The 19,850-nt window shown below is 42.4% G+C and overlaps 1 protein-coding gene across 13 annotated transcripts in view; it reads left to right on the top strand.

Annotated features, from left to right (window-relative positions):
• Positions 1 to 19,850, top strand: part of LOC105466844 (solute carrier family 36 member 1) — a 233,569-nt gene that overhangs the window by 23,563 nt on the left and 190,156 nt on the right. For 12 of the 13 annotated variants that reach the window (XM_071098196.1, XM_071098195.1, XM_071098197.1 and 9 more), the window contains exons 3-9: positions 5,977 to 6,067; positions 6,941 to 7,029; positions 7,493 to 7,588; positions 9,606 to 9,690; positions 10,112 to 10,330; positions 15,953 to 16,051; positions 18,858 to 19,024. In XM_071098196.1, coding sequence (XP_070954297.1) covers positions 5,977 to 6,067; positions 6,941 to 7,029; positions 7,493 to 7,588; positions 9,606 to 9,690; positions 10,112 to 10,330; positions 15,953 to 16,051; positions 18,858 to 19,024 — 846 coding nt within the window. The remainder of the gene's footprint in view (positions 1 to 5,976; positions 6,068 to 6,940; positions 7,030 to 7,492; positions 7,589 to 9,605; positions 9,691 to 10,111; positions 10,331 to 15,952; positions 16,052 to 18,857; positions 19,025 to 19,850) is intronic. The other variant, XM_071098193.1, reaches the window with a different exon arrangement.

Here is a 19,850-nt window from a genome sequence, read left to right as displayed (position 1 = left end):
TTACCAGATGGGATCTGGATTTTTATTTTTAGAGAGACCTCTCTGAAGCTCAAAACCTACCAACTCGCAACTTTAGGATAGTAGCTCATAGGTTGTGGACATGTGAAAGCTGATGCATGCCTGTTAGCTATTCTGAATATATCTTTTATATCTACATCATGTTATAATTAACGGTCAATTCAAAATATGTCCTTGTTTCTTGGAAATCGAACAAATCAGAAGATAACTTCCTCGGGCTTGTATTGTGACATTTTCCAGGATACACTTTGTTCCAAGGTTCCCTTCCTGCCCTGATGTTGTGATACAATGTAGGTGACCAGGAAAGCCCATCTGTAGTTGATGGCAGGTATTACAGTCCCATTACAGGTGGTACAAGATAAAGTAATTTGCTAGGGCTTAGAGGACTGGTTGAGTACTTCCAGCCTGGGGCATAGGATCCATGCAAGCATTTATGTAGAAAACATGCCAGGTATGATTAAGGTAGAGGTTGATTTGGAGGACCTTCTTTACCTAAATTAATCTTTTAATATGTAGGAATTATTAGGGACAAGTTTTTGAGCTGGGTTCCTTTTATATTTCTGCTTTGCCCCACCCTTTTATCTAGTTTGCCAAAGAACAAAATACATGGAAGTACTTCTACACCTACTGCACATATGCATGCACACACCTGGCTCTTCTAGAAGTCAAGGGCTCAGTAAAAAGCCCTAGTTAGGGGGTGCAAATAGGAACCCCAAACACTTCCATGAGTTTCATGAGTTATTTCCTTTTATTTTTTTGAGACAGGGTCTTGCTGTGTTGTCCAGGCTGGAGTGCAGTGGCACAGTCATGGCTCACTGCAACCTCCATCTCCTGAGCTCAAATGATCCTTCCACCTTAGCTTCCTAAGTAGCTGGGACTACAGGCATGCACCTGGCTACCTGTTTTTTTGTTTTTTTTTTGTAGAGATAGGGTTTTGCTATGTTGCCCATTTGGTCTTGAACGCTTGGACTCAAGTGATCCACCCGCCTCAGCCTCCCAAAGTGCTGGGATTATAGGCACGAGTGCCATGCCCAATCTGTGAGTTATTTCTTAGTGTGTTCAGTGAGGTTATTTACTAACACTTGATATTGTCAAGCTATTGACTGCTTTGAAGACAGCCTCATTTTATGCTGTTGGGAAAATTTTTCTTCTAGTTGCGCCTCTGAGTTCCATTATATATATCAATCCTCCGTGCTTCTTCCCCGTGCAAACTGAAACCAGCAGACTGAAACTGGCTATCTAAAGGTGAGCTGGAGTAGTCATTTGCACAATGTGGTCTGCACACTTTTTGGACTTCCCAAGACCATTTCAAGAAGTCTATGAGGCTAAAACTATCTTCATAATAATACTAAGATGTTATCTGCCTTTTGACTTGTGGATATTTGCACTTATAATGTAGAAGCAATGGTGGGTAAAATTGCACTGTAGAATGAATCAAAGCAGTGGCACCAAATTACGCTAGTTGTCATTGTATTTTTCACTGCCACACATGCGCAAAAAAAAAAAAGCCCTTTTCACTTAAGAATGTCTTTGATGAAACGGCAGGATTACTAACGTTTAAAAACTTGAGAACCTTTGGTATAGGTCTTTAATATTCTGTGTGGCAAAATGGGAAGTATGCATGAAGTACTTCTGTGAGTACCAAAATATGTTACTTGTCTCAAGGCAAAGACTTTAAGTGATTGTTTGAGTTGTCAACCAAACTTGCTTTTTTTTTTTTTTTTTTCCCCATAGAACTAGAAAGAACAACTAATAAACTGTAGGTCATTCAGACCCGAGTACTTGTAAGACATTTTCTTGAAAATGAAAGAAATCAACTCATTACCTCAAGGAAAACAATAGACAATACATATTTCTCGATCAGAATAAAATTCAAACTTTCAAGCAAAATTAGGAAAAAAAAAAACTTGTATCCAGTGCCATGAGCCTGATAGCCCCTCTACTTGAAGACTTTTCTGATGAGATAAGTGGTGATATTAACAAATGTGACTTTTTGGTATTATTGATCTATAATGAAGATATTAGAGTTGGAAGATCTGTATAAACTCAACCAAAGTATGATGTTAGGAATTCTGCGTGGGTAAAAGATCCATTGAAAGAGCAAGATCACCAATGGATTTTTCTTTTTTTTTTTTTTGAGACAGAATCTTGCTCTGTTGCCCAGGCTGGAGTGCAGTGGCACAATCTTGGCTCACTGCAACCCCTGCCTCCCAGGTTCAAGCAATTCTCCTGCCTCAGCCTCCCAAGTAGCTGGGATTATAGATGGGGGCCACCACGCCCAGCTAATTTTTGTAGTTTTAATAGAGACGACGTTTCAGTATGTTGGCCAGGCCAGTCTCGAACTCCTGACCTCAGGTGATCCACCCTTCTTGGCCCCCCAAAGTGCTGGGATTACAAATGTGAGCCACTGTGCCCAGACCACATTGCAGGTAACTTCTAAAAAATTAACATGTGTTGCATTTTGGAGTAGTGTCAAAGGAAAATTGCTATAATTGTCTGTGGAGGCCATTAAAATACTCCTTCTTTTCCAACTACATGTCTGTGAGAAAATAAATTTTTTTCGTAAATTTCAACAACAACATATAACAGTAGATTCAACGTAGAAGTAGGTAGTCCAGCTGTCTTCTGTTAAGTGAGATACGAAAGAGATTTTGGGAAAAAAAAAAAAAGTGCCATTCTTACCACATTTTCTTTTTTGGAAAATAGGGTTCTTTTTCATTAAAAAAAAACTATTTGTATTAACATGCAATGAACTTACTGTTATTTTTTAATTAAATATTTTTAAATTTTTCTCAGTTTTAATTTTTATTATAGTATAGATCAGCAGATGTAATCCACATCAGCTAAAGCTATTTGGCATCTTCAGTGATTTATCAGAGAATAAAGGGGTCCTGAGACCAAAAAGTCTAAGAATGAGTGATGGAGCATGAATGGAAGTACAGAGGTTTGCTAGGCTTCTCCCTTCCCTTTTCAGAAAGATAGTCCTCCCTTGTAGTTAAGACTTCACTGTTCATGAAGTTGATTTTGTGCTTTTCACACAGTACTGGGTAATCCCAGCTTGGGGCCATCTATTAAAAATAGTAATTTTCGTCAATTGCTTGGAGTCCTGGTGTTTCAGAGCTGAAGGGATCGTGGAGATCATTTTGTCCTAGTCTGGTTCCCTCACCATACAGATGAGACAGCAGGCCCAGGAAGGGAGGGGAGGAATTGTCATATGAAGGTGATGGCAGAGCTAGAGTGAGGGACCTAGTATCTCATGCTAGCCAGCTCAGAGGCATTTTGGGGAGGTCTCTGGTGGGTAGGTGGGTTTGGTACAGTGCTTACCTTTGCCCTTAAGTGGATTAAACATTTGTCAAGATAGAAATTTACTGGACCCATTATCTTTCAGCCACAGGATACTGATAATGCATTTACTGTAGACACATGTAATGCTTAAGCTGTTTCCTCAGGACGTCTTAACCTCTTCTCATGTGGAAGCAAAGTAGTTTCCTTGGTCTTTCTTGAAAAAGATAGGAACAGTAGGAAGATCAGGAGATTTTTTCCCTCAAGGTAAAAGGAGAAAGGTTAAAGTGAAGTTCCTTTCCAGGGGGTGTAGATGGGTCTTATTAATGGCTTATATGAGCAACAAGTGTTACTTGCTTTGAGTTTCTAGTGAATTGCAGATCTGAAGAAATGCATGTAAACATCAGTTTTGAGGGGTTTAGGTTACATGTTCTGTAGAACCACAGACAGTACCGGGGCCAAATCCTAAGTGATTTGGGGCAGAATGATACTATATTTGACCTGTTTCCTATCCTTCTGGAAGTAACAATGGGTAGAAACTGAAGACACTACCACCCCTCTTGTCTTCAGCATAGCAGGAAGACAAGGAACCCCTTGGATGAGTTCCTATTCCCTGCAGAAAGAGAAACTTCCTGCCTCTGTCCTCACCCTCACCCTAACTCGAATGGCAACTAAACCCAACTACTCCTTCTGATTCCTGTCCCAGCTCGCTCTCTAGGGTGCTATTCCGAAGCCCTTCTCTTTGCCAGTGGTGTCTTTTTCCCCAGAAGCACATTTACAGTTCCTGCCTGTGCTGCCGGGCTCAGCTCGCGTCTTTCTTCTGTGCAAAGCCTCACCTGCCTCCCTTCTCCCTGGTGTCTGTTCTTGGGTTTTTCTTTGTTTTCCTTTTTTTGAGATGGAATCTTACTCTGTCACTCGGGCTGGAGTGCAGTGGTGCGATCTTGGCTCACTGCAACCTCCGCCTCCTGGGTTCAAGCAATTCTCCTGCCTCAGCCTCCCAAGTGGCTGTGATTATAGGTGCCTGCCACTACACCCAGCTAATTTTTTGCATTTTTAGTAGAGACGGGGTTTCACCATGTTGGCCAGGCTGGTCTTGAATGCCTCACCTCGTGATCCACCTACCTTGGCCTCCCAAAGTGCTGGGATTACAGCCGGGAGCCACTGCGCCCAGCTGCTGGGTTTTTCTTAAAGACAACAATCTATTTTTGGTGGTGATTAATGTGTTCCCTTATTTTCCCCGAGACATTATTTCTGGAGGCTGAGATCCATACCAGATTCATACTTATTTTCACCACTGCAGTTAACACAATGCTTTATATGTGATAGATGGCATTTGTTGACTGAAAAAATGAATGAGGAAGTGTGAGAAGCTTTACCATTACAGCTTGAAGGGGACAGTTTGTACAAATCCGCCCTCACAGCAGAAGAGTAAACTAGGTGACTATCTGAAAGGGCTTCTCTGGTCCTAGGACTCTATGGCATTTGACTTTTTTTTTTTTTTTGAGGTGGAGTCTTGCTCCGTTGCCCAGGCTGGAGTGCAATGGTGCAATCTCGGCTCACTGCAACCTCTGTCTCTTGGATTCAAGCAATTCTCTTACCTCAGCTTCCTGAGTAGCTGGGACTACAGGTGCCCGCCCCCACGCCCAGCTAATTTTTGTATTTTTAGTAGAGACAGGGTTTCACCATGTTGGCCAGGATGGTCTCAATCTCTTGACCTTGTGATCTGCCCGCGTCGGTCTCCACAGTGCTGGGATTACAGGCATGAGCCACCGCACCTGGCCTGATTTTTTTTTTTTTTTTTTAATACAAAGTGTATCAGGGACTTCTGGCCTCTTATGGTATGGTGTGACTTTTATGGTATTCACTTTGTATCTTTCTGTTACAGGGTTTGGGCTTCTATTTTTTTTTTTTTTTAATTTCCTCTGTTCTCTCACCAGTGTTTGTCCGTCATAGTTTGGTTTGTCATCCTCTGTTGCAGTTTTGGGGTCTGAGTCTTTTGGGTTTTTTTTGAGATGGAGTCTCCCTCTATTGCCTAGGCTGGAATACAGTGGCGCGATCTTGACTCACTGAAACCTCTGCCTCCTGGGTTCAAGCTCAACCTCCTGAGAAGCTGGGATTACAGGTGCATGCCTCCATGCCCGGCTAATTTTTGTATTTTTAGTAGAGACAGGGTTTCGCCTTGTTGGCCAGGCTGGTCTCGAACTCCTGACCTCAGGTGATCCACTGCTTCGGCCTCCCAAAGTGGTGGGATTATAGGTGTAAGCCAATGCACCCAGCCAGGTCTGAGCGTTTACAATGGTCAGTTCAGTGGTTAGAACCAGACCCAAATATACTTGGAAAAGGTAGAGTGTCTGGAGAGAGTTGGAGCAGGCAGTCAGTTGGAGTACCCCTCTGGTCTAATCTCTGAGAGAAGGGATTCTCAGAAATGTCACAGAGAGTGGGGACTTACAGCACAGTGGATAAGAGGGGGAGCTCTGGAGTCAGACTGCCCAGATTTGAATCCTGCCCCAGCCCTTTACTAGCTGTGTGACCTTGAGCAAACTGCTTGATCATCTATAAAATAAAATCTTACAGGATTGTTGTGGAAATAAAATAAGATAATGCATATAAAGCACTGAGATCCTAATAAAAGTTAACTGTCATGGTTATCATTTCTTTGGCTGTCTTCTACTTCAGATGGTTCCAGACCTTGATCCACCTGTTAAAAGGCAACATTGGCACAGGACTCCTGGGGCTCCCTCTGGCAGTGAAAAATGCAGGCATCGTGGTAAGGGTCTGCATCAGTAGAGGGGAGTGGTGACACATTTTAGGAGATAGCTTTTTGTTGTTGTTAAAATGTACTTGCTTTAAAACATTTTAGATAGAGAAGCATTTTTTAAAAATTCAGTTGACAGAAAGCAGAATTCAGACATTCATTCACCTAAAGATATTTATTGAGAGTGTTCTGTGTGTTAGGCACCATTCTAAGCTCTTAGAATACATCAGTGAATTAAAGATTCCTGCCCTCATGGAGCTTACTTCATGGTGGAGAGGATGTACTGAGATGGCTCGAGCAGTTTCTGTCAATAATATGAACTGATGAGTTAGTTACAGATGTCTGCCCATTTTCTACACGATCCCCCATGCCTTGTTCCTAAATGGTCAACTGCAAGAATCTTATGTCTTCTTTTTGTGATTTACCTCCAGTTGACTGCCTGCCCAAAGCCATTCTGGTTTCTTTTGGAGTTGAAGAGAGGCTCAGAGATGTGGGTTGCCCTTAGCTAAATGCAGTGTTTCTTGATCTGGCATTGCTGTAAAGATAACTTACTAGTCTCGCCTCACATCCCTTAGCCCAGCTCTTCCCACAGTCACAGGAGCCTTCTATTCTGCTGACGTGCACCGGTCTCAGAACAGACTTATCTTATGTCCTTCTTCTCCACATGACTAAATCGCTCGAAAATGTGCTAGAGTTCAGATAGAGCCCATCTCACAGAGCTAATCTCCACGATCACATTTCTCTCTCTAATGCTGGGCCCAAAGTTTTGTCAATGAAAAGTGCCTTAGTAGCTTTTTAATCATTTGCGAACCAAGTATCCATTGGGTTCACTCCTAATTCTACCTACTTCTCTCTCTCTCTTTTGTCCGCAACACCTGTCCCCAGATGGGTCCCATCAGCCTTCTGGTCATAGGCATCGTGGCCGTGCACTGCATGGGGATCCTGGTGAAATGTGCTCACCACTTCTGCCGCAGGTGAGAGCCCTCTGCGCCACCTCTCAAGGGACAAATTGTCCTTTTGGGTTCTGTTATCAACCCTGAAAATGAGCACTGATGCAGACCACTCTCAATTCTTTACACTGGCTGGAGGTAGCGGCTTATGATTGCAGCGTTTTCCTTTCCCTGGTTATTTTTGTGTTCTTTTCTGGCTCATTATCATCTGTTAAATTGACTTATGCTCAGTGGGTAGACACTACATTCTAATTTCATGTGCGTTGTCATGTTTACCCCATTGAAGTGATTCTACCACATGGTTGTTAATTATAATAAAAGTAACCATCCTATCGACTTAATACTTCTGATCTTTGAAAGCATGAGGTACAGGACTCAGAGTGGTACCTCCAGGGTGACAGGGGGGAACTGACCCAGGTCTCGGTGGCTCTATTGGTTCTGTCTAATCCACATGCTCTGCCTTTCCTCTTCCCTTCTCCTCTTCTAGGCTGAATAAATCCTTTGTGGATTATGGTGACACTGTGATGTATGGACTAGAATCCAGCCCCTGCTCTTGGCTCCGGAACCATGCACACTGGGGAAGGTAACTGATTTCCTCCTTCCTTTCAACTGTGGCCTCCCAGTGTGAGGCCTTCAGACGGGGAGGTGCAACATGGGAGACAGTGTAAAGCGCGGAAAGAGTTGCTGTTTGGGTCAGTTGCCTTGGGCTGTGGCTTAGCTCCACTGGTAGTAAGCTGTGACCTGGGGCTGGGTAACTTCTTTTTTCCTTGGGTTTCAGTTTCCTTGTCAGGAAAGCATGGGGCCTGGCCTGAATGGTCTCTAGAGCCATTCCAGCTTTGGCAGTCTATGACCAGTGATTGTTTTTGATTCACTCATTTGTTCAACAAATGTATTTAAGCACTATCTTATAAATGGAACAAAACAGTTCTCGGTAAGAAGGGGAGATTTCCTGAAGTAAATTATGTGGTTCCTACCCTCCAGAGGCTTGTAGTCTGTGTAAGGAAAGAGATTATCTGGGAAGAGAAGCCAGGGAATAAGATAAGAGACCAGTAGTAGGAGACACTTATAAGAAGAAAGTGTCATGAGCTGGGAATACATCCTCAGCGCTCAAAGAAGGAGGGACTTTAAAGATTCTCTTGTCGACTGTGGCAGGTGAGAAACGCACATGAGAGCTAGGAGCAGAAAAGGCTTCAGGAGACGGTGAATTAGAGCAGGGTGTGGAGATGAATTTGGAGGTGGGAAGTATTTGCAAATTTCTCCTTGTGGTAACTCTTTGATGTTTGGAGGGAAATATTATTTTTGTTTTCTACATTTAAATGTAGGAAATTGATACTATCAAGGGCTAAAAATTCTTAAAAAAAAAAAAAAAACCCCACATTAAAACTATGTTCTCTAGAAAAGTTCCTTTTTGTGGCCATAGAGGAAACTTACCTTCATTCATAGTCACCTTTATCCTGTGATGCAGATTATATAGTTCTTTTGATCAAATTATTTTCTGTAACTGGGAGAAGCTAGATTGCCAAGTGACCACCATGAGTTGGGTGGTGGTTAATTCTTCCTTCCTTTCTTTCTTACTACTTCCTTTCTTCTTCCCTCCTTCCCTCCTTTCCTTCCTTCTTTATTAAAATGTGTGTTATTTTAACATGTGCTCAGAGTAAAAACTTTGTTTTGATCAAGATAGGATATAAAGTAAAAAGTGAAAGAAAATTTTGGTCACAGTTGCATGGGTAGCCTTTTGGAATTTGCTGCATAAGTAGAAACATACACATATTCTTAAGTTTTTTGCACAGATTGACCATACTATGTATACTATTTGGAAACTTGCTCTTTCCCCTTAAATGTCTGAGACGTTTTTCTCTATCAGCACAAAGAGATTTAACACAGTCTTTTTAACTGCTGTGTAATGTTCCATTTAAGAACAGTCTATAATTTAATCACTCTCCTTTTGATGATCCATTAGGTTGTTACCAGCTGCTATTGTTCAACCAGCAATCTGTTTTTGGCACATCAGTTTCTGTGTCCTTAATGTGGGACTTGGTTGGTTCTTGTATCCAAGTTAGAGAGACAGTGAAGGAAACTACTTCTGGTGTTTTATGTCAAAGGCTCCCTGTAAACAAAAAAGTGTGAGATGGGATAGTTGGGCAGATGTGTAGAGAGGAGGCTAAGGGGCTGGGCAGTGGTCATGGTGTCTGTGCATGTGTCTGACCTCATGCAGCTTTCCAGACAAGAAGCCAGGAAGGGGATGTTGGAAACCACACAGACAGCACCTCCCTCACCTTCTTCCCAACGCCCCCGACCGGTGGCACCTAGCATGGTTTCTTCTCCTGCCAGGGCATGCTCAGCCCTGTCACTGCCAGGAAGGGTCTGTGATGGCTTGGGGAAAAGCACTGTTAAAAAAAACACTGGGTACAAGGTACACTATTTGGGTGATGGTTACACTAAACGCCCAGACGCTACCACTATGCAGTATATCCGTTTAACAAAACAGCACTTGTACTCCCTAAATCTGTTACAAAACAAAAAGGAAAAACACCTCCCCTTCTGGGAGTGTTGCATTTGTATTGTAACAGTCTTTGTATTCCTTCCTTCCCCATGTCCAGACATGTTGTGGACTTCTTCCTGATTGTCACTCAGCTGGGATTCTGCTGTGTCTATTTCGTGTTTCTGGCTGACAACTTTAAACAGGTAGGCACCTGGTTAAAAAAAAGCAAAAACAAAAACAGGAGAGAGGATGGCAAAAGATGATTGAAATTTTTGTTTAGGATTTTTTCCAAGCCAGCTTTTGTCAACAAAAGAGTTAAAGTTTTAACATTTTACATGGAACCACGTCTTCTGTTTGATTCCCAGGGAAAGAGCTCGGGCATAGAGAAGCCGCCACATGTCTTGTCCATCCTCCTGTCCTAGGTACATATGATCAAACCTAGCTCAGACAATTGGGTTGCTGATGATAGTCGTGAAGATCTCTAAAGATGGCTCACTGGCCACAGATTCTAAAAGGCCTTGTTCACACATGTGAGCCTTTCCTCAGGAACCTGTTCCAGCAGAGGATCCACTGGCCTCTGTTGTTTGAGAGGTGTTTCCGTTTTCTTCCTTCCCCTCATTCTAGGTGATAGAAGCGGCCAATGGGACCACCAATAACTGCCACAACAACGAGACCGTGATTCTGACCCCCACCATGGACTCGCGACTCTACATGCTGTCCTTCCTGCCCTTCCTGGTGCTGCTGGTTTTCATCAGGAACCTCCGAGCCCTGTCAGTCTTCTCCCTGTTGGCCAACATCACCATGCTGGTCAGCTTGATCATGATCTACCAGTTCATTGTTCAGGTATGTGCCTAGGCCCTCCCCTATCGTCTTAATTCAATATCTTAAAAAGGCCAGGTGCGGTAGCTCACGCCTATAATCCCAGTACTTTGGGAGGTCGGGGCGGGTGGATCACCTGAGGTCAGGACTTTGAGACCAGCCTGGCTATCATTGTAAAACCTGTCTCTACTGCTAAAAATACAAAAATTAGGCGTGGTGGCATGATCCTGTAATCTCAGCTGCTTGGGAGGCTGAGGCAGGAGAATTGCTTGAACCTGAGAGGCGGAGGTTGCAGTGAGCCCAGATCACGCCGCTACTCTACTCCAGCCTGGGCAACAGAGCAAGACTCTGTCTCAACAACAACAACAACAACAACAAAATATATATATATATATGTAAGTAGACTGTAAATAGTTATATGTTACTACTGGTACATCTAGATTAGAGGTTCTTATCTTGTGCCCTGCTGACATTTTGGAATGGATAATTCTTTGCTATGGGGCTGTCCTGTGCACTGTAGGATGTTTAGCAGCATCTCTGGTCTCTACTCAGTAGGTACCAGTAGCAACCCCTCCACAAGTTATGACAACCAAAAATGTCTCCAGATATTACCAAACCTCCCTGGGGGGCAAAATCGCCCCCCACTCCCCAGGAATCACTGGTTTAGACTTTTTTCAATTAGATGGTTAATTCATGATCATTCTATACAACTGGAAAACAGAGGAAACTATTAAGATTAAAATAAAAATTAATTTTTCTAACATGTGTTTAGATAAGTAATTCCTTATCAACTCCAGTTAATTTTTATTTGTCAAAATTATAAATTCACTTGTTCCCTGCCCTCACTTAGCCCATGCAGGCAAGTCTGTGGGGTGGCATGAGAGAGAACATCTGTATACAGATGGGTAGAAGATCAGGAGATCAGGCTAAGAAAAATGTGCCCTTAAACACTATGACTGTTCGTGAAAATGACAATGCATTTTCTAAGGCTTGAGAAAAGGAAAAAAAGTAAAAGCAGGTAAATAAAAGAGTAACTTAAAAACGATACTTAAATTCAGTTCCCCAACTAATTCATCAGTACATATTCATTAAAATGCACACAACACAAATACCTCTTGAATACCACGTCCCCACCCTGAGTCTCCTCTCAGGGACTCGCTCTGTGTGATTGGTCTGTCTCATTCTAGATCCTGTTGATGGATTTACAGCCCATGTAATGTATCGAGAAATACATTAAAATATATTTTGTTTTCGTTTTTGAAACATAATTTTGTAAAGTTACATGTTCATCTACCTTGCTTTTTTCCACCTTAAAAATGCCTTAGCGAGCCTTCCAGGTTAGTATTCCTGGCTCTACTTTGTTATTGTTAGCTGTCACATTGTATCACAGAGTAGAGATTTGCTGCCGTTTATTTAACCAGTCCCCATTCAGTGGCTATCAGGTGATTGATAATTTTTAGTATTATTTCAGTATTAAGACAGTGAAATGTTCTTACACATTCCTTTTTGTGGGCTTGTATAAATACTTCTTTAAGATATTTGTCTAGATGTGTAATTACTGAAGAGTGTGCACTTTCGATTTTTTTTTATGTTACCAAGTTGTTTTTTCCAAAGGCTATTTCCTAATTTCATAGAGACTCTCTTCTACAGTATTTACATGCCCATTTTTCCACCCTTAACTAATACTGGATGTATTAGTATTATTTATATTATATTAGTATTATTTATATATAGTATATATTATATATTAGTATTATTTATATATAGTATAATTATATTAGTATTATTTTGGTCAGTCTGACAGGTGAATATTACCTCATTTTCATACAGTCTGCTTAACAGTGACCCAGTCATCCACTAATAGTTTCCAGGAAAACAGTGGCTCATAAAAAGCAGAACTTATTGTGCTAAGCAAATGACATTATCAGTTTAGATTAACATTGTGCTCTGTGAATATTGACTGTTTTTTCATCATGGTAAGTCAGATGAGTGGCAGATATTGACTGTTCTTCTGCAGAACTATTTTTTTAAACATAAATAGTTCTCTGCGTCCCTTTTTTATGAGACTGGAAGGAGGGCCTGTGAATGCACGATAGACCATTTCCATTACCAAACAAGGAAGGGTAAATATTTACCCATGATTTCACATTGTAATTAGAGCTCTCAAGAGCACCTTGGATACACTCCAGTGGACGTTAAAGATGAATTGAGTGACACCACTCCCCATAGACAGGTACACCTGCTGCATTTAGTTTTAAATCATTGCAGGTAGTCAGGCTGTGGTGGTTGCCGTGATCAGAGGGCTGGGATGAGAATTTGGGTTCTTGTAGCGTCTCAGTCCCAACCAACTGGTAGTATCCATCCAGAGTGATGTCTATTTATAGTACAACCAGGACACAGAGCAATGTCTGCATAAGGGCAGCCCTGCTGATTTCTTGAGAGCAATTCCAAGTCTTCCTCTGGGCTTAGCCAGAAGTTGTGCTGTGATCAAATAGTGCCGTCTACCCGGAGTGCAGCATGGGGGAGGAGATTTGGCTGTGTTTTGATGTAGTCACTGCCCATAGTGTTGTAATTGCTTCATTTTGATGTGTCGTACAGCTAAATATGCTCCCTCTAGGTCATTTTTGTTGCTGCTGCCTCTGCTGCTTGTTACTACTGTTCTGTTTTGGCATTTTGCCTCACTTACCATGAGGATTCCCCTACTGTTCAGTGTTTCTGATTTTTGTCCCTAATCCTAAGCACGTACATGACTGTTCCTTTTGCCCCTCATGCACGTGCCATTGTAGGTAGCAGACCAAGGTCTTCCACCTGAGCAGGTTCCCTTCTGTCTTCGGCATGTGGAGTCTCAAATGGAAGAGTTCCAGGCAGAGTGCTTTGCACAGAGGGAGCTCCCAATTAATGTTTTATCACTGCATATCGTTGCTTCTGAGATGTATTTTTTCATAGTTATAACAGTTTCAGAATTACAAGAGTACATCTCACAATCCATGTGTACATTTAACAGCATTTTCTCAAAATACTGTTATTATTATAATTGATAATATGGTAAGACCTCACATAACATCATTGATACGTTCTTAGAAACTGCAATCCATGAAATGTATGTATAGCGAAATCAGTTTTTTTCCTCATCAATGTTATAACAAAACAGCATTGAAGGAAGTGACTACATCGCTTCACTTAAAGTCTCAGTTTCCAAGAACCTATTGATGACGAGTGAGGAGTTACTGTGTTGTAGAATTAAGGAGCTATGTTGATAACAAGCTGATTTTAACGTGTATATTTCTTTATAAATTAAACTTTTCTCATTTAGTTGGCTGGGTAAGTAGCAATCAGTAAGTGTGTAGAATAATACACTCCTTCTGCTGGCATCATTCCTACAATATCCCCAGACATGGATTGTGAAATTCCCGGTCTGATACTTGAATCTGATCTGATGTATGAACAAGAGCAGGAGTCATTCACTAACCAACAGATAGTACCTATTTCCAATAACTTATGTCACATTTATGACTCAGGAATAACTACAGGGCACTCTTGCTCTCAAGTCCCATTGTAGATGAAAAATACCAGTTAGCCTGTCTTCATTCCACGTATTGAAATGCTTCTTATGAAGAGACCTAACAGATTTCTTAGCTGGGGCCCAAGGAAATGTATTTATTTAACTTTTTTAAATTTTTTCAAAGGCAGTATCGCTGCTTTGAAATCTTTCAAAGAGAAGGCTGTTACAGAGATTAATAATGGATCTCCTTTTACTCACCTGAAATTATTCTGAAGCCTGTTAAGAGCATGCCCCGTATTATCCAAATATCCATATAGTTAAATCAATTTTAAAATATTGTAAAAGGCTGTTTTAACATCAATTTTCATTTTAATTGAAGCAATGTATGCATGAGGTTTAGAAAGCCAAATTTTAAAAATAGAGCAGTTTGAATCCCCCCTCCCTACCCTGCCCCTTCCACACAGTCTGTTACTGGAGACTTGTTCGGTAGAGGATTTTGCAGCTATACCTCTGCATTAGTCAGGGTTCTCTAGAGGGACAGAACTAATAGGACAGATGTACATATACAGGGGAGTTTATTAAGGAATATTAACTCACACGATCACAAGGTTCCACAACAGGCCGTCTGCAGGCTGAGGAGCAAGGAAGCCAGTCCGAGTCCCAAAGCTGAAGAACTCGGAGTCTGATGTTCAAGGACAGGAAGTATCCAGCACAGGAGAAAGATGTAGGCTGGGAGGCTAAGCCAGTCTAGCCTTTTCATGTTCTTCTGTCTGCTTTTTAATCTGGCCACTGATTGAGCTGGCAGCTGATTAGATGGTGCCCACCCAGATTGAGGGTAGGTCTGCCTTTCCCAGTCCACGGTTAATGTTAGTCCCAGTCCCAGTCAAATGTTAGTCTCCTTTGGCAACACCCTCACAAACACACCAAGGAACAATACTTTGCCTCCTTCAATCCAATCAAATTGACACTCAATATTAACCACCACAACCTCCTTCCTTATACAATCTTAACATTGTACCTGCAGTTAACAGTTGCCCCTTTTTTTTGGCCTATTTTTGAAAACATTCTTTTTGCTCTTTCTCCCCACATGTTCCAACACTCCTATTGTGTGCTTCTTGGTAATACTTTCAAAGTGCTCAAGCTCATTGATAAGAATTTTAAAAAGAAGAAGAAAAGAAGAGGAAAAAGGAAGAGAACCAATCTGAAAGTTTACCACTTTCTCTTCCCTTCCAGCTTTATCTTTGGTGTTTATGTAGTTGTATCAGAGTGAATATATAAATTAAAATTAAATTTTTTTCTCCCTAATATTTCATAAGTAGATTTTCATGTTCTACTTAGTTGTCTCAATTTTTACTTTTTAGTAGTGCATACTGGCCAGGCGCAGTGGCCAATGCCTGTAATCCCAGCACCTTGGGAGGTCGAGGCAGGCAGATCACTTGAGATCAAGAGTTCACAAACAGCCTGGCCAGCATGGTGAAACCCTGTCTTTACCAAAAATATACAAAAATTAGCCAAGTGTAGTGGTGCACACTTGTAGTCCTAGCCACTTGGGAGGCTGAGGCACGAAGAATTGCTTGAACCCAGGAGGCAGAGGAGGTTGCAGTGAGCTGAGATCTCGCCACTGCACTCCTGCCTGGACAACAGAAGGAAACTCTGTCTCCAAATAAATAAACAGTGTATATATTCTGTGGTTTAGCTGGTATGTTGTTAATTACTTAACTGATCCCTTGTTTGGGATCTCTACTAAATATACAATATATGCTTGTTTGGGAGCATTTATGTTGTTTTCAGTTACTTTATTAAACAGCTTTGCTCAGTGTTTTTCATCTTTTGATTTTTTTTCTACTTGAATTCACTTTCTTGGGATGGGATTACCTCGTGAAAGAATGTGACTCTTTTTATGCAAGCCCCAACATTTGAGTTTTTAATAATATGTTGGGCTTGTCTTTCCCCCAAACAAGTGGGTTTTTCTTAGCCTGAAGAGAAAAACATACAAAGGTTAAATGTCCCTAAACATGTCAGGTATTAGACTTTCTTCCTTTAGAGAATCTCGAATTTGTTGAAAGGTATGACCTCTCTGATTCAGAGTTCAAATCTTGAATTTCTGTATAGCCTTTTGCTTTGTTTTGCTTTCTGTCTTTCAGAGGATCCCAGACCCCAGCCACCTCCCCTTGGTGGCTCCCTGGAAGACCTACCCTCTCTTCTTTGGCACAGCGATTTTTGCATTCGAAGGCATTGGAATGGTAAGAGCTGCACTGTGATTTGGGCTAGTGTTCTCTAGTGCCCTTGGTGTCCTGCAGGTCTGTTTCAAGGAATGCTGAGGAAACATTGTTAGAAATTATCTTCTGAGGCCAGGCGCAGTGGCTCACACCTGTAATCTCAGCACTTTGGGAGGCCGAAGCCTGTGGATGACTTGAGGTCGGGAGTTCGAAACCAGCCTGGCCAACATGGTGAAACCCCGTCTCTACTAAACATACAAAAATCAGCTGGGCATGGTGGTACACGCCTATAATCACAGCCACTCGAGAGGCTGAGGCAGGAGAATCGCTTGAACCAGGGAGGTGGAGGTTGCAGTGAGCCAAGATCGTGCCACTGCACTCCAGCCTGGGTGACAGAGCGAGACTCTGTCTCAAAAAAAAGAAATTATCTTCTGTGACTCACTGGTCAGTTAGTGAATAGTGTTTTGGGGATTCCATTGAGATTTCCCAGCTTTAACTTTTCAAGACAAATTATATGTAATTTTAAAATGTTTACATTCAAGGCCCCGTCATTGCACACTCATCTCCTATGTGTGCAGTAAGCAATAGTATATGGCAATCAGGAAGGCAAGGTCTAGAGTCAGACTGACTTGGGGGTAAGCCCTGGCTCTGCCATAGAGTAGCTGTGTGACCTTGAATAAGGGCTTCACCTCTTTGAGCCTTCATTGTTTATTCCTGAAAAGTGAACTTAATGATTCGTAGTTATTAGGATTAAATGAGATATGTGCAAAGTGCTTTGCACAGACCCTGACACATGGTAAATGTTTAATAGATTTTAATTTTATTAATATTATTTTATTATTGAATCAATAAATGTGTGAATAATTTCTCTGCCCTACAACATTGGTTTGGTGTATTTTCTGCCTGCAAAAAAGCAGCCTTCACTCCTGGCTCAGCATGCTGTGATTTCACCGAATGCTTTTCCTAAAGAGGAATCTACCCCTCAATTTTACCTAATTTGAATTTTATTTGTATTTTTCATTATAATGGTACAAAACTCTTCTCTGAAGAAAGTTATTCCTGGCCAAGGGCTCCACAAATGGGAAGAGCCTCTTCCTGGCACGGCACTTCTTTCTCTTTTTTGATTTCCCAGACACCTTATTTGCTTTTAAGAAAACCTAGAAGCTGTACACATTTTTTGTCAGAATCGTGAGAAATCACCCAAGTGGTGTTGATGGAACACGTTGAGGCTCTGACCTCATGGGGGAGGCTTTGGGAGTGATTACGTGTAAATCGCTGATCTCCTTGAGGTTTTATACCTTGCCCTGTGCTTTCTCTTGGGGCTTTTCATTGCCCATGAAGAGGATCTCACTTTAATTCAGAAACACAAATGGTTTCTTGCTGCCGGGGCAGAAGCCTGAGCAGGCCCATATTTCAGCAGTGAGAAAGAGATCCCAAGAACTCAGGACTGGAAAAAGGAGGCTGAGAAAGTGTGGAAAGATGCCCAGAGACCTTGGGTTCCTGGGCATCCTAAGGGACTTCGTGCTAAATTTTTAGTAGCTTTCCCTAACAGCACAGTGCAGAAATTGTTTGCTTGGTTTCATCACCACTTGTACACAAAGTTATTCTGCAAACATTATTTGTCTTCAAGATTTCTTTGTATTTCTACTTTTTTACAATAGAGAGAGAACACTGCTAGATTGACTCTTGGTTTTGGATCTAGAGCTTGTTCATTGCCTCAGGGTAAAGTGCCAGGCTGCACACTGTGTATTCATCGTGTGCTCTGTGTTCATGCAGCTGTCACAGGCCAGATAGGACATGGAGGAGATGGGCTCCCTGCCCTCTGGCTCTTTGTATTCTTGGTATGAAGAAAACTGACAGATACATTTAGAAGCTGTTTCTAATGGATGTGGATTAACTGAAGCTGGAGCACATGGTAGGGGACACTGGGGGCCCCTGGGAACACCAGGCCTGCAGCAGAATCGTGTTGGTGTGTGCAGCACAAACCCATTGTGCCTCATGGCCACAGGCGCTACAGGAAAATAAGTGTAATAACAAGATCAAAGTTTGTGGCACAGCTAGACCTTGCCCAGTGTTGCTCTTCCGTATTAGCCATGCCAGATCCAGTTGATGGCAGACCGTGAAGATCCTCACAGTCACACCATTTTCCCAATTCCTAAATAAACTCATTTTCATAGGGGCCTTTCCTTTGCCTTTACCAAAGTTAAAGAATGTCCTCTGTTATGATGAAGGAGGCAGCAAAGGTCAGTGGTTTGTAATAGGAGTCTGGAAACTGGGCATTGTTAAGTACCCGTGTCTCGAGATCCTCTATGAAGTCATGCTGTCTTTCGCACCGCAGCTTCTCTCACTTGGAGGTTTAACTTGTCGCTGCTCGTGCTTGCCCCTGTTGAGCTAGAGTGGCAGTTTTCCCTGACCTATATTTTGCATTCTTTAGACAGGTAGCAGGAAGCTGTGATCTCAGGTTAGATGCCAGGTGGGCATGATGTGGGAAGGCCTTCTGATCGCCATGTGGCCTCACTCACAGGGCAAGGGACATTCCCAGCCTGCAGGAATCCTGCAGCAGGAGAACAGAGCACTGTCCTGAGCCAGGAGTCCTGGGCTCGTGTCCTGCCCACCCTTATTTTTAGGACTTCCTGGCTAGGCAGTGGGCTGCGGAGTCCCTTCTAGTCCCAAGAGCATAACGTCTGATGAAATAACTTTAAAGAGGAGATGTGCTTCTGGAGAATTCTGGAGATAAAAGAGTTACTTTTTTTCTGAGGATTTTTTTTTTCTTGGCCATTAACTTTGCTTTTTTCTGCACTTTCTCTCCTCTCTCACTCCTCTCTCATAGGTTCTACCCCTGGAAAACAAAATGAAGGATCCTCGGAAGTTCCCACTCATCCTATACCTGGGCATGGTCATTGTCACCATCCTCTACATCAGTCTGGGATGTCTAGGGTACCTGCAATTTGGAGCTAATATCCAAGGCAGCATAACCCTCAACCTGCCCAACTGCTGGTACGTCAGGGGAGGATGGAAACCTAGGAGCACTGGATATTTTTAAAAACTAATGGATCAGAGTGTGGATTTTTCCTCTTATCTCTTAAACCAGCCCACTTCACTCTAACCCACCATCTCCTGCCACTGCCAGCCCTCACTGGCTGCCCTGGACTGCATTCTGTTTGCGTTATTCATGTAGAGCCTTCTGCTGAAGCCAGTGGTGCTAATCAGCCGGTGGATAAGCCATTTCTCCTTGGAATTCCTAAGCTCAAAAGGACCGAGTATCTAGTCCATTCACTGTAAACCATTCCAAATGGACAGGGAGATGGGAGGGCAAACCTGCATTTGGTTCCCAGCATCAGTTGTGCCTCTCCCTTGGTAGTCACAGGCTTGATATGCAGGTGGGAGCATCTCGCTGTGGGCCGGGGATTGTTGGGAGTCCTTTCGTACCTCTCTTGCATTGGTGAGTGTATTATAGGGAAATAGTGAGCCATATTGAAATGCTTCCTGAAAAGGTAGATGATGTCCCAGGGCATGTGCTGAGCAACCATCCTGTTTTGAAGATTAATCATCTCATGGTGGAGAGCAGCTGTTAGCAGACACTGAGAAGCTTGTTGAGTGCCCTGCGGATCAGAATCACCTTTCAGTCTAGGCTGGCTGATCTGCCTGGGTGTGCTTTTTATTTTGTTTTGTTTTGTTTTATTGTATTGTATTTTTTAAGTCAGCAGCACTCAGTATTTCCAGGGGCTTTCCCATTCAAGTACGAACCAGGCTTGACCCTGCTTAGCTTCCAAGATCAGATGAGATTGAGCACATTCGGAAGGGTATGGCTATAGACCTGGAT

Source organism: Macaca nemestrina, chromosome 6 (assembly GCF_043159975.1).
Source record: "Macaca nemestrina isolate mMacNem1 chromosome 6, mMacNem.hap1, whole genome shotgun sequence".
Taxonomy (NCBI): Eukaryota; Metazoa; Chordata; class Mammalia; order Primates; family Cercopithecidae; genus Macaca; species Macaca nemestrina.
The sequence above is the reverse complement of the archived record's forward strand: the minus strand, read 5'-3'. Positions and strand labels throughout refer to the sequence as shown.